This window comes from Triturus cristatus, chromosome 2_1 (genome assembly GCF_964204655.1).
Source record: "Triturus cristatus chromosome 2_1, aTriCri1.1, whole genome shotgun sequence".
Taxonomy (NCBI): domain Eukaryota; kingdom Metazoa; phylum Chordata; class Amphibia; order Caudata; family Salamandridae; genus Triturus; species Triturus cristatus.
The window spans coordinates 371,065,153-371,080,956 of NC_140581.1; the positions used below are offsets into that span (position 1 = coordinate 371,065,153).

General features: G+C 43.4%; 1 protein-coding gene across 6 annotated transcripts in view; it reads right to left on the bottom strand.

The window, feature by feature from the left end:
* IL6ST (interleukin 6 cytokine family signal transducer) overlaps positions 1-15,804 on the bottom strand; it is a 563,892-nt gene that overhangs the window by 309,526 nt on the left and 238,562 nt on the right. For all 6 annotated transcript variants that reach the window (XM_085631350.1, XM_085631355.1, XM_085631352.1 and 3 more), the window contains one exon: positions 14,771-14,919. In XM_085631350.1, the coding sequence (XP_085487476.1) occupies positions 14,771-14,919 (149 nt within the window). The remainder of the gene's footprint in view (positions 1-14,770; positions 14,920-15,804) is intronic.

The following is a 15,804-nucleotide window of genomic DNA, read 5'->3' on the forward strand; positions in this document are numbered from 1 at the left end:
GCACTCTATTCCAAATTTTACTTTGTTATGTTTATCTCCTAATTGAGCTTCACCGCCGTGGCACACCTGAAGTGACTAACTTTCTTATTTTTAAAGAAATTGTGTATATGTATAGACAAAAATATGATGATACAAAAAGTTGTTAACTCTTCTTGAGGAGCTTATTACTTTCTTTAATTTAAAGTCTCCTTGTGTCCTGAAAATGTTGATCCCCCTTTTTTGTCTTTGATCACAGGTGTGTTTGTCCAACACTATTTGCTTATCTTTGCCCTGATGAAGGTGTAGCCCTGGTTGGGGATTGACACCGAAACGCGCGTTGGCGTTTTCTAGATCACTGGGTAGCTGAAACGTCACTACCCATATCTTGTGAATGTCAACCACCAAACTGCTATGTAATCACCTTATGGCAGCTCTACGATTCTAATGTGTTTTTATCTATGTGAACTAAATTTGTATATGATTGCGGTTTGTGAATGAGATGTGTGGGACTGAGTTATTACATTCTTGTGAATTTTGAAATGTTATTTTACTAATTCAATTAAATAATCTTGATCACACTAGAAAATCAATAAAGTTGAGTGTGATTCAAAGACATTGCTGTTTATCTGAAGATTGTCCTGGTCTGCCTACGGTGTGTGGTCACCCATCCCTGGACCCTTTACAGGGCCTTCTTGAATTACTTTGGCAGGTAGTTTTTCCTTTTTGGTGGGGCCCGGCATTAGGAAACCGACTAGAAATTATGTTTTGGACTGTGAGATATGCCAGAAGATGAAAGTCTCTACTGTGAAACGTCCTGCGCGGACGCCCCTGTTAATTTCAGATAAACCATTAGCTTGTTTTTACCTGGACCACTGCTGTCCCTTACAAAGGGATTGGAACTATAAATATATCATGATCGCAGTGGATTCGTGCTCTAGGTTCCTACGGATGTGGCCTCAGCACTCGGCTGACGCTCGAACTGTTATAAAAGATTTGCGCGTCTTTATCGGCACATATGCAATAGGCACACTACATTCTGACCAGGGTCCTGTGTTTAGCTCTAGGGCCTACAAAGAAGCCATGGCCAGTCTAGGCGTAGCATTGCGGTATTCTTCTCCGTTTCATCCTGAGGGAAATTCTGTTGTGGAAAGAAAAAACCGGGACATAAAGCAGTCTAGAACAGCTAGGGTATTAGGTTTGGGTGATGGGTGGGTCAAACATTTATATGGGGTCCAGCGTGCATTAAACAATTTGCCAAGAAGTTCTCTAGGGGGTGTCACTCCATGGGAGGTCCTGTTTGGGACTAGAATGTTGGTTAGGGACTTAGATATGAAAAGCACAGTGGTGGAAAACAAACAATTTGATATCAAAGATAGTTTGGCTGTTTTACAGGAATTAAATGATTTAAGAACGCAACAAAGCAACGTGATCCTAAAGCCAATCCCCACTGAGAAAAATCCGCCAGTCCCAGCAAGGCCTGTTTGGATCCCAAAGCTTGGGGATATAGACAGAGAAAAGACTGCGGACAAGAAGGCATTTGTGCCTTCTTACAGACAATCAGTACCTGTCCTAGCAATCCAAGGATCAAGAACAGTACTTTTGCCGCCCCTTGCTGGTAAAAAGGAGAAAAGACTTGTGTCCATCGACCTGATCAAACCACACTATGTGGTCGATACTGAACAGTAGGCCAAGTGGACTCCGCCAATGTAGCAGACGCACTCCTCTAGCTACAATCCAAGAGGTTCAAAGTGAGAGACTCATCACCTTTGAAGATTCGACAGTAAGAAATAGAGGACTAAGCAACAATGCTATGGACCTTGTACCTCTTGAAACCCAAATAACAGTTTGTCCTGATACGCATGTCTACAACGAAGTAACAAGTGATCAACTGGTTCCAGTGAAGTCAACAAATCCTGATGCAATTCCAACCATTGACAGAACTGCTTCTGGCTATTTCATGAACTATGAAATGTTTTCTGAGGATCCCAGCGAGCCGGAAACAACGCCAGTACAAAGAACTTTCAAAGAACAAGCAACAGACTTTTTTCAACTCTTGAAAAAGACTTATCTGATTTCACCATGGACTGAACTGTGGATTGTTTTGGCAATATTCTTCTTTCTACTTTGGTTAGCTCTGGTATTCACTCTGGGAATGCTGATTAATGGAAGATATATTCAAATGGACACAGCAAGTAAGAGAGTGAACTTACTTCTCCAGCCACACAAATCATCCCATCGTGAAGCAAGAGACTTGTCAGCAGTGAACATCACAGAGATTCCTATACCTGATGGTATAGTTTGGGACAAAACAGAATATGACATTATTGGCCCGTCGGAGCTTTAAAATTTCATTAAGTGACTTTATTACCTCCAGTACCTTTTCTGATGATTGGGACTTTGAGACTGTTAATAATACGAAGTCTGATCTAGAGATGTAAATTGCATTTACTAATAATGAATATTTACAAGGTTCATCAGACTATGAACAACTGTATTGTTATGACCACTATGGTCATCATTTCTTGCATAAATCTGCAACACCTAGAAATGTATTTATGTATAATCAATGGGAACATTGTACTACACCACCGAAAACTGCCTGGGGTACTAAAGATTGGCAAGTACAGAGAATAGAAGCTTTGTTTAGAGCCTGTATCATCCCTGAGCAAATTATGTTTTTGAACGACACTGTCCAACAAACATCATGCATTGGAATAGCCAAGATAAAACACATGAACACTCCGTCTATACCTGCACCTACAAGTGAAAGCACTACACAGGGAGAGGTCGACGTACATACTATTTTGAAAAATAACAGATCAGATCCTGAATGGAAAAAATGGTTGCTCTGGCCCTTAGACACAAACTGTCAAGATAGATTCCTGAACAAAACACAAGGTTTTACCTTTCATAGGCCAGACCCACGTTATGTCCAAAGACAGCATCCGGGGGTAGTAACAACTTACAGTGTAGGGAAACTTTGCCTTGATTGGCTACAGAAAGCTACATTAGAGGATGTAAAACAACACTTAACTTTACTTCAAGAAGACGCAGACCTTAGGGAATTCTTGCTAGGACCAAGAAAACCACGTCAAAAACGTTTCATGCCAGTATCTACGCTGCGTATAATAAAGCATGGAAGGTCACCCAAGCAGAGACTGCAGAACAAATACGAGAAATTGATCGTATTAATTTAGAGAAATCTCTCTCTGTAGTAGACAATGGGTTAACGACTGTCATCCAGGATATATTCTTTGGACAGCATTGTATCCTCTGTCATAGACATCATGGAACAAGAATTGGTCATGTTGCAACATGGTCAGTCACAGCTACGTTCTATCATGCTATTAAGCTGGACGCTTCAAAACCTGCTTTCTGGCTATGTGCCCTGGCGTTTAATCAATACTACGTCACTGTTTGCAGAATTCAATCTCACTGATAAACAGATCAAAATGGCACAAAGGGGAGCAGACTATACAGTGCTGAGCATTGAAAAACTGGAGAAATTACCATTCACAGTGGCAGAAAAACCAGCTACTGAGTGGATCATACATGGTAAGATTTCTCTGCCTGTTACGACTTTCCATTTTTAGTATTGCCTAAAAAATATTTCGGCAGGCAAATATGAAAGGTTGGGTAATGAATACATCAAGACATCCTGGGATTTACCTTACACACACACAAATGTTGGAATGGGGGACTGTGAACACGCACTATGACACGGGGCCTGTGACGGTTCCACTACAAACTTATCCTGCCATCTGCACAGTTCACCGGCAGCAGTGATTAATCCAATCTTTGGTCAACTTTCAAATGGGAGTTACATTATGTTGAATGATCACAGCTGCTGTGGCATGCTGCCAGGTATCCCGTATCTAGTAACGGTTACATCCAGGGTCACTTGCTGTATTATGTAAGTCTTGTTTCCACAAATAGACATAGTCAGGAAGTCGCCTTTATGGCCTTCACTGAATATCTCTTCTATACGAATTGATACTCTAAGCAGAATGAAAGCCATTCTTTTACAAAAAACTGTGCCTTTGACCTCTGCCAAAGAAACCTATAATCTCCAAGTCGCAAGGACTTCTGCGGAGATACATACCCTTTTGTATACAAACTGCCCTGTGCATTTCTCAGAAATGTTAGGTCGTATCTTAAACATGTCTGATACGAGCGGTATTGTACATGTATTTAAGAACGTGTGTGCGGGACTGTTTGCACCTTTTCAAGCAGTCATCAGAATTTTTCCAAACTTCGTGCACTCTGAGGTTTGGCGGACTGCCGCTCCTTTTAGCACTCGTTGCAGCGATACTATTTTTGCTCCCACTGCTACGATATGGCAAGCCAAATCACCACGACACCCAGTTCACCATGGAAAGAACTCTATTGGAGATGAAGTGTCGTAAGCGAATCGGCCAAATTCTGGGTTTACCTCATCTACGAGAATTAAACACTACTTGGTTTCTGTCATTCAGACCAATCTGGCAAGATTGCATCTTACCTGTTCTACGCTGCCTGCTATGCGGTGAAGAATGCATGCTGGACATTTGTCTGACACTCCCATCAGTCATGCCTACGGATAGCGATACTCTGCTGGACCCGATAACGGCCCATGCTATGTGTTGTCCCCAGCAGCTACCAATCCTGATGGTGGCATTCATTGAGATCTCAGAGACGCAGCACGCTACTGCTGAGGTACGAGAGGAAACACCAGGCGCGCAGGTAACATCCAATCCTAACATTGTTGATGCTTCCCATGCTGAAGATGATAGTTTGCATCTATGTGCTGTTGATCTTCTACACGAGGTTTTCCAACTCTCACCCACAACGGTAGACGACTTGTTGTCTACAAGTTTAGAACATTTTATGTTTTCTCCATCCCCACACACTGACTTTTGATTCAAGCACACAGTGTTCCGGAGAGACTCTGAATTTGGCCTCCATTCTTTTTCAAACATGCTACTGACTTTGGAACTTTTTTCCCCACGATTAATTTTTTTTCTTCAATTTTGTATTTTTTCATTTTTTGGCACAGTAATCTGCTTATAGTAGAACTATTCATAGAGAACGGACTTATTTGATAACACTTCCAGGGACAGTATGCCACCTTGTCATGTAGAACAATTTGACTTGTGTAACTGGATATGAAATAGTTTCGGCCCTTTTTCTTCTGTATTTACGAGCCATTTCATCACATGTATATATATTTTGGTTCATTCATTTAGCATTCCAATGTAATCCTAGGCTTAGAATGGAACATTACCTTTTATATGTACAACACTTTAGGCATAGCAATGGTTTTGTAATGTATTTTTTAGAACATATGTTTTAGATATGTTTTTAGCTTATTTTAGCAAACCCATGCTCTGTTTTAAGATATGTTTAGAACGTTTAGGATTTAGTAACGTTGTTCATACGGAACTGGAGTGGGTGTTGTGTGCAGATTTAGATTCCGTATATAGCTTTTCCGATTTCTGCCCTTATATAGGTACAATTCACATTGCCCTTATTTAAACATAGAAATCCGGTCCTTATTTAGACATTGTCCGTACAAACCAAATACAGGCATGGCCACCTACGTCCGTCCATCCACGTCACAACGAATTCTTGGAAAACCAGACCCTTAAGCCTTTAGGAATTTCCCTCAGCTTGAATATTGATTTCTCCAAGAACTCATTAAGTATGCATGAACATCTATTCCTTAGGGGTTCATTGATGACGTTCCTCTGCCCGACTTTTACGTCAATACTGGCATTCCTAGACACCTTCAAGGTATAAATATACCAGCACTTGCCCTGGCAAAATGCGGTTCCCGGAGGATTCGATCCAACCCAGACTACGTTATTCGCTACGGCAGGTTCGGGAGGAGATAGAGTTCCATCCTGATGCACTGACCTGACGCTGCCATCCTCCTCGCAGAGAATCCAGCTCCAGTGCTCTCAGACTTCCCTTGCAGGGGGTGGGGGGGGTGGGGGGGGGGGGTATGGGGGGTTGGGTGGTTAGACTATCGAGGCCAGAAAAGAGATTCCAACTTCTCTCATTCTCAGTCATGGGGCTGACTAGAACTTAGAGAAACTTTTGGCAACTCTTGGCTGAACTAAAAATATAGCTAGCTATACTTTAGAAATAGCACCTACTTCAAACCTCGTACTGCATTTAGGTTAGGTACACTGGGGTAGAACAATTTAGAAGCATCAGATGAGTATCACATTTTAGCTTATGTTATTTATGTATGTATCTTGATCAATATATGTATTCGCTACAAACCATGCTATTGCAGTATTATTTTATCTTACTGCTAACCTCGTACATATTGTACTACGCAGTCTGTCTTACAATTGTAGCAATTCATATCTCTTGAGAAATAAAACTGTTCAATAAACTCTGTAGAAACGAAGCATGCACGATTGACTGAGTGAAACTTATCTATTGTTTCCACAATTCTGAGACTATTCCGATTCTAATGGGAAACAAAGTTGTCATGTTTATTCGGTTGTCAGAGACTAATCCCTTCTTGTATATTCGAGAAGTTTCTAGTGACCTCTGAGTTAGCAGGCACACACGTAATTAAGTTTAATATACTCAATAGAGACATACTGACCTTAGTCCCATGTCAAATCTATAGTGTATGTTATTCCAATGCGCAGAGCCTATCAGGGATATAGGAACTACACTAGAAAATGTGCAGCTCACAGAAGTGGCAAGGTATACGTCACAGTTGGAAACAGATTTAAGGACAAGGTTGCATAGTATTGCGCACTTGTTTCTGCACATTTAACAGGGCTTACACAAATAAATCTAAAGAGGACACAGTCTTCTTGATGTTGTCAGTAGCTGATACATGGGAAGAGCTCAAAAGATTGCAAGAAGATGTTTCAGAAGCAGAACAGAAGGATTATATCAGAGCAAGATGTGAGAAAATGCAAATGACAATGCAAATGACATTTGGATGTCAGCAGATGGAAGACTAGTACTTTTCTTTTTTTTTGTGATAAACAAATTTTTATTTTTGCAAATAAACATACAAAATTACATGGACAACCGTCCAAGCGAACTGGCATCAGAAGTTATCGTCTACGATCATTGACATTCAACAACAAGACCTCCCACCCCTTTCCTGACTGCCTCACTCCCTCCACCCACATTGACACCCCTAAATTATACCCCCTAGCCACTTCCCCCATACTCTGTTAAACTTCCGAGGACAGCCCCGCGCTGAATACATCATGCGCTCCTGCGTTGCACACCAATCCACCCCCCTCCTCCACGTAGCACATTTGGGTGGGTCAGACCGCTTCCATGCGGCCGCAATATCCCGTTTTGCTACCACCAGAGCTGTAGTTAAAAAGAATTTCTCATGACGGGAACCGTCCAGACCGTCCGTTATCCCCAACAGGGCCATTCTGGGATCATGGGGAACCTCCCACCCCAGTGTCTCGGTTAGCTCAGTCTCAATCTCACCCCAGTAGGTTCCCAGACGCGGGCATGTCCACACCATGTGGAAAATATCCGCCGGGTCTGCCCCACAACGTGCACAGAAGGCATCCGGAGAAAGACCCGCACGGTGGAGGCGTTCCGGGGTCAGATAGGCGGTATGCAAAAAGTAAAGCTGGATGAGCCGCAACCTGGCCGAGGAGGTGATCGTCCTAGGCGCCATAAGGGCCTCCCTCCAATCGGCCTCATCCAGTGGTCCAACCCAGGCCTCCCAGCGCAACTTCGCATCCTCCCAATCCGTAGGGGTGTTATTGAACAGGGTCCGGTAGATACCCCCCCTGCCCAGAAACCCCATCATCACCTGCGCTTCTGGTGGGCTATGATCAGGGACCCGCGAATCAAGAGGGACGTGAGACCGAAGCGCGTGGCGCAGCTGGAGATACTTATAAAACTGTGAGGGGCACAGCGAGAAGCGAGCCTGAAGCTCCCGGAAGGAGCACATGTGACTCCCTCGCCACAGATCGCCTAGACAGGAGATCCCAAGGAGATCCCACGCCCGAAATCCTTCCAAGCCCGTGATCTCCCGCAGCCAAGTGCCATGCCAGAGTGGTGTAACGCGGGTCAGTTTCCCCGACCACCGGGTATGTCGTAGAGCGGCACGCCAAGCCAAGAAGGGGGCCCGTACAACGTCCGGAAGCGACCGAGGAAGCGTCGCCCCGTAGAGCATGTTTTGAATAGAGGGGAACCCCATTAGCTGCACCTCCAGCCTGTAGGCCGGGCCGTCCCACCCGCCCGAGAACCAGTCATGGACCACCAGGAGTCGAGTCGCAAGGTAGTATAAATAAAGGTTGGTCATGCTCATACCTCCATCGTGCGATGGAATCCGGCACCGGCCCAGGGCCAGGCGGGCCCTGCCGCCACCCCATAGAAACTTGGTCGCCATACTATCCAAGTCCCGGAACCACGGGCGGGAGAAAGAGCAGGGCGTGTTTTGCAGCATGTACAGGAGTTTGGGAAGGATCATCATCTTATAGAGGGCAATCCTCCCCAGTGGGTTCAGCGGGAGCGATTGCCATCGCGCCAGGTCCGATCTGGCTTTGTTAACCACGGGAGCCACGTTAAGGGCCCAGCAGAGCTCCGGTAAAAGGGTGACCCAGATTCCCAGATACTTAAAAGAAAGCCTCCGGAGGGGAATATCGGACTGCCAATCGAAGCAATCTCTAGCCGGGTGCAGCGGAACCAAGACCGATTTCCTGGGGTTGAGGCGAAGACCCGACGCCCGACCAAACCAGTGAAGAATCTCACGCACAATAGGACCAGAGGTAGCCGGGTCTGAAAGGTAAAGGAGGACATCGTCCGCATACAGAGCTATTTTATCGGGGACCATGCCCGGCCAAGCCCACCCGCGGAGAGCAGGGTCCGAGCGGACCAAAACCGCCAGAGGCTCCATTGCCGAGGCAAAGAGGAGGGGCGAGAGTGGGCAGCCCTGACGCGTCCCCCTCCCGGTAGGAAACGGGCGAGACAGAGCCCCATTCACCAACACCCTAGCCCGTGGAGCCGCGTATAAGATCCGGACCATGGCGCGGAATTGAGGCCCGAACTCCATCCTCTCCAATACCTCATCAAGGTAGACCCACCCCACCGAATCAAAGGCTTTTTCGAAGTCGACCAACAACAAAGCCAGGTAGGGAGAGAGGCGTGCTCGGTGAGCCATGGCGAGATGCAGGCGCCGCAGGCAATGCCGCGTGCTTTTCTTTTTTTTAACAGAGTTTTTAAATATAAAACTTGACCGGAATCGGGTATCAGAGCACTTTACATAGCACCAGTTGCATTACATGAGGATATATTCATTTTTTGTTAGGCACGGGGAGATTAAGTGATTTGCCCAGAATCATAGGAAGTTTGCGTCATTGCCGAGACTCAAACCCTGTTCCCCAGATGAGGTCGACCACCCTAGCGGTTTATTGTTTTCCATGATATACTTCCATGGTCCAACACATCTAGAAAGCAATGCAATGCTGAGATTATTCAGGCAGAATTGGTTTAATGCCAGATTTAGGATGCTGGCAGAAGAAGTGTGTCTTTGCTGTGTGACAAGTCAAAAGATGAACGTAGGGTAAAGAACACCAGTAACATGAAGTCACATAGGGAGATTAGGTAGTGTGTTCAACATAATACAAATGGACTTTATCAAGATACCGGTTGGCAATGGGTTAAGATACATCCTGGTTATAGTGTGCACTTTCCCTCGATGGGTGGAAGCTTACCAACACAGAAAAATGACAGTGTTACTGTAGTAATTTGCTGTTGTGAGAGTTAATACCTAGGTACGGATTAATAGTTTCTCTGGAGTCAGATCATGGGACTCATTTCAACAATGCCGTCCTAAGAATGATTTGTGCAGCCTTACTGATAGAGCAGAGATAACACTGCAGTTATTGACCAGAAGCCCCGTGAAATGTTCCATTTAGCTGTTCAACAATATAGTCCTGGTTGGCAAACGTTTGTGCTTCCACATCAGTGGAATGGCCAGATACTTAACCTTTGGTGTTGATGAGTCTCCGAAGTATTCCTGACAGGAAGACAGAGTTATCTCCCCATGAGATATTGATGGGGCGTGCATCGAGACTGCCTATTGTACCTGCAAATGCACTTCTGAACATCACTGATGCGATGATACTCGATTACTGCAAAAGACTGGCTGGTGAGGCGTGTTCTCTCACCTGGCTGAAGCTGGTACCTTAAATCCGCATAAGTAACAGTGGCTCAGTGACTGGATGAAAGTCAAGAAGCATATGCAGAAGTCTTGTTTGGAACCAAGATGGAAGGGTCCTTTCCAGGTGATTCTGATCACGAACACCGCCGTCAAGTGTGCTGGAGTACCAAACTGGGTGCATTCATCGCACACTCAGAGTAAGAAGTCCATATGAAGAGATGGTGTTCTATGAGCCAGAACCAAGAGCACTGGTGACAGAACCATCGGAAGTTGGATAATTGCAAGGAGCAGTACTGCCAGAGAGACAGCAGCAAGAAGGAGAGAGGGGTGAAGAATGACAAACAGTCACACCAGTCCAGGTTCCTGTGATTTCACAAAGTGGTATTGAAGTCTCTGGAGAAGGAGGAGAAGAAACAAGATCTCAAACTGATAAAACAGTTGAGACAACACCAGACCAAAAAGATGATCCAGGTGAAGGAATAAGTACTGGATTGAGAAGAGTCACCCATAATGCTGAATGGCCACAGAATTATGGTCTAAGGAAATTGAGATCAAGTGTGTTAGTGGATCGCATACCGCCAACAATTGCTGAAGAGACAAGAGTCAAGTGACACAGAAAATCAGCTGACACCAAGGTTGAAAGAAGTAAGAGTCCCTTGTGGAAGATATTCTGCGCCTGAACAGATGTACTACACAAATCAGGTGTTAAGTGTGCCAGTGGACTGTTAAATTATTACTGATAAATTTTGCTTAACGATCAGACTACAGACAAACATGTTTTCTAAATAGAGCTAGATGCAAGATTATTGTGGCATTACATTTTTAGTATTAGTGTTCGTAATCTCATCAATATTAATGGGGTTTTATTTGACACCAGAGATAGAATAGCCTATATCTAAACCTGAAACTGCAACATCCGCACACACAACAGATGAAACAAAATTAAAGGCATCATTTATGAGCTACATGAAAAAACATAACTCTTAACATCTATTCTAGGTTAGTTCAAGAATACACACAGGCACTTGAGGCAAATGATTGTTATGGCTGTGGCCACTAACCTTCATCAGCTGAAGAGGAGGCATCTTATCACCACATACCTTTGTCATATGCAATCACACATGGCATTTTGCTTACTTTAGTATATAAACAAGAAGAGTTTGAATATTTTTACTCAAATTATGACTTTCTAGAGTTCCATTACAAAAGAGCATTAATTTACATCAACATGCAAAATAAATGGTTACAGCTTGGCATTATTTCAGACCAGCCATGACTTTAGATAGAAATAAGGCATAGGAAAACAATGTAACCTGCAGAATGAGACATTTAGAGAAAGTTTTCAGAATGACATTAGACGAGTACAAACATTTCACACAGTAAAAACAGAGAGGAAGACATCTTGAAAAATGTTTGTAAGAAAGATGCATTTAAAAAGAAAATGATCTATCCAAAATTAAAACTAACTTTAAACAGGAGACAAAAGGAAAAAATATGGGTTTACAAAAGAAGTCAAATTAGAAATAGACATGCAGGAATTAGTAACTGTGAACACACATTTGAAATTATTGGGTGAGGGTACATGACAAGTCTTACAAGGAGAAGAAACAGTTATTCTAGTAGTTCATTTAGTTTGCAGGCAGGATGTTTATTTTCAATGGCTAGCTGACTGGCAGGGTTTGCTATTTAGCTTTGCTGTTTCCTAAGATGTATCATGTATAAAGTACAGATGCTTGAACAATGATGCGATCACACAGACCTACACTTAGCATAGGTGAAAGAACAACTAGTTTGAGACATTTTTGGAGCAATCATGCCACCAGTGGGAGTTATTTTAAACAATCAAACAATTCAAAAGCTTTCAACAGTTGTGAAAATGCTAGCAATCAGTACTTCTGGATCTTTATTAGTTGTAAATGCAGAATTAGTGACTATTAGATCAATGATTTTACAAAATTCCCTAGCATTGGTCATTTTACTCGCAGAAAAAGGAGGTGTCTGCAAGATGCTGAAGACTCAGCATTGCTGCTTATTACATACCTGACGAAAGTTAGAAAATTCTAGAATTCACAAAGAACATTTCTGAACTGAAACTTGAATTAGAACCATTAGAGACACCTAGTGATTTAGAAAATGTAGGTCAAAGAGTTTCTGTTATTGGAAATGGATTTGCAACCACTGTATATATACACACAGAGTCACAAATGACCCTCTTAGCCAGTTAATCACAACAGGTCATGCGCAATCCATATAAATTGTCATGGTCATCTGCGGGCTCCCTTCAGAGGATGATGGAGATCTCTCAGCTGACTTTGCAGGGGAGAATATCCCCAAATGTTAGATGAGGCAACCACAAGGGCCTCTTTACTTGTCGCAAAGATCTTATGGCTGTCACCTCCAGTATTCCATTGTATTGTTGATGTTGAGTTACGCAGATGAGGTAGCATTTCAGAGGTGCACGGTGATAGCCCCAGTTGTTTGTTCGTTGTTGAGATTAGTATTGTTTAATCCAGTCCTATGCATTTTCTGGTTTGAAAAAGAAATGTGATCGCTGTAGAGCTGTGATCCTTAGCTTGTTGGGAATTAAAAGCGCATATTTAAGGCCTAGCTCTCTTAACATTTTCTTGACGTTTATGAAGGATGATCTTTTTTGTTGCACTGCTAAGGGATAATCTGGAAATATCATAAAGTTTGTGTTTTCAATCTTGAATCGGCCAGTGTCTTTTGCATCTTACAGCAGTGCATCTCTGTCTCTGAAATTTAGGATGCATAACACAATGGGCTGGGGCACATTACCAGGAGGGGACCATCTGGTGGGCACCCTGTGAGCACATTCCATCGTGAAAAAAGGTGCTGAGTCCCGGGGTGGGGAGGGGGCACTTATTTTTAGAGCCGTGATTCAACACACAATTGGGGGGGGGGGGTGTGGGGTGCCCTTCCAACCCCTCTGGAAGCTGAACAATGTGCAAATTATTACGAAGAGCCCTACCATACAAGTTCACAGCCCTCCCTTTCAGATGCGGTCTGGCACATCTTGAAGGGTCTTGGAGTGGTCCAGGGTTGGGGGCTGTTGGGCTTAAAGAAGTGTACTGTTGGCCCACACTTTTCCAGAGCGTTTATGCTGATTTTCACGCAAAATATCAATGTCTTGCACCACTGTGTCTAACTTTTGTTCCAGCACTGAGTGGCTCTCTGCAATAGCTTGAAGAATAAGGTACAATTTGTCTTCACTCACACGTGAACAGGTGGCATTGCCCCTTATCCTGGTCATGGTCCTTGTCGGGGGCTTGCAATAGGTCCATAGTCGCCTCACCATGGTTGTAGTGTGGCAATGGGAGCCAGCAGCCTTCTGTACCCATCTCATACGGGGAAAAGCACAGCCGCAGCACCAGAGTGCTCAAAGTTAATGTCTTGTGACAATGTGGGGGCAGGTGTCTGTCACAGCTCCAAGCTGCCTCAATGGTAGAGGGGCGAAGTACCAGCTTCAGGCAAGCCACGCTCCTTCATGGTGCCGACTCATTATTGTGGGAGGGAGGGCACGAGCATCCAGGCAGGCCAGTTTTCTTTGGCCAAAGGTCTGAGCGGCCCAATAAGCAGATGTGGGGAAGGGGGGCAGTTATTTAAGCCCTCAGATACAACAGTCCGCAGACGCAGCCCGACGTGTGACAGGGAAGTAGGAGTCCTTTGGGGGCCAGGGCAGGCAGCTCACCTTTCACTCCAGGTTCCAGAGAAGTGGGCCTAATGCACCCGGTAAAGTGGCAACCACAAGATGGTTGTCTGCCAAGGCAATATGATGAGCACCAGTCAAGCTCCTGTAGCTGCCGGAGCCGCTCCCAGTCCTTCAGGACAGTGTTAAGGCACGGTCGGCCCAGATGGTGCATTATCCGTTAAGCAATGCACTATGCAGGGAGATTAAGCGGTCACAATTTTGGTCCATTAACCACATCCCCTCTCCCCCACAGCAGTGTGCAGCTATACTCCAAGATCTTTCAATGAATGACACATGAATGAGCTGTCTAAACTGATCTGAGTTCCCACAAATATCTGTAGTGATCACCAGTCTGCAGAATGCGCTGCCTTATTCCATTCTTGACACCAAAAATAATCCATTGTTCGAAGACTTAAAGATCTGGCTCTCCATCCAAAATCTCTGCACTTACAAAAGTGCCTCCCAGACTTGGTGCTTTTGGTGCGAAGAGGAATCAGATGGCAGGCAAACAAGTAACATAAAATAAATCAGATGTAAGGAATTTCAAGAAGATAATCTACAGAAAACTAAGATAGTAAAAGACAATGCCCAGTCCATAGACAAAGTAATAAAGTCATCCTGGTGCACTGTGAAAAAAGAGCTGAATTGAGATCACCAGCGTACATTTTAGTTTCTTCAGCATACTTCAATAATAATGATATTTATTCCTGCACATCAGGTTTCTTTGTATGTCGAAAATGCTGGTAGGCTGTCCATATGGCAAACTATGCTAAGAGGCTAATCTCAATTGTAATATGATGAGACACTGCTGTCCAGCAGGCTCAAAGCAAACGTGATTTTACTTAATTATCATGCAAGATTGCTTCATTATTTAGTATACACATCAGCAGTCTGCAGGTAATTAATTATTATAAAATATATACAAATTTTACCTCATCCCATTCCATAGTATTACTGTTCCTGTACCGAATGATGTACTTCAAATCAACAAAATCAACTGGATTATGCCATTCAATTTTTATGGCATTGGGTAATTCTGGGACGGACTTTAAGGCAGAAATGATTGGAGGCCTGAACTTCACTGCAGAGAAAAACATAAAAGAATTAAGTGAGGTGTTTAAAAAATGTGTAATTAGATACTTAATAGAGTACTACAGTAAACTGGTGGAGAAAAAAAAAGGTAAAAAATAAAATAGTTACAATTTGTAAAGAGCACAGTAGCAATCGAATTGTAACTGGGAGTAGACAATCATTTTTAGCACATTTATTGGCTCTAACCTTACATTACCCTCAACAAACATGAACAGATTAAATGAAATGGAATTTGGAGAACGCTTTAGTGACTAACTATACGCTATACAAATGTCTACACATGACTTTCAAGTGCTGGCTCATTTATCCACTCAGCTATCCTATCACCTGCCTGGATTTAAGTTTTTGCTGTAAATACTATGCAATGGTGAAGATAAAAGCCATTTAAAGAATAATTTCACATTGTAATATGACGGCAAAATACCCCGCCATCCTTTATTGCTTGAAGATGGGATAGATAACTGCAGCTCCATACTCTACTTGTCCCAAATACAATTAAAATATGCAGACAATGTCATCACGGTTACATTTTCTGAGGAGACTGAGAAGTCTAAAATACAATGCGCTGTACTTTTTCTATGTTTTTTGTAGTTTCTTAACACTTGCGCTGGAGCCTCTTGTATGCAGGATGCAACAAGATGCACTGATAATTGGTGTGGGTTAGAGCCCACATAGGGATGATAGAATATTATGGTAGAATATTATGGTATGCTGTCCTGCTATGTGACGGATCTTTATCCCTACATTAACAGAATCACACTGCAAAAAAAAAAAAAGTCTCCACACTACTATCAATAGTAGTACGGTTTGGCCAAATCATGCTGTCCGCTCTCTTGCAAAGTTCTCCAACATGGTTCATTGCACTATTTAGCAA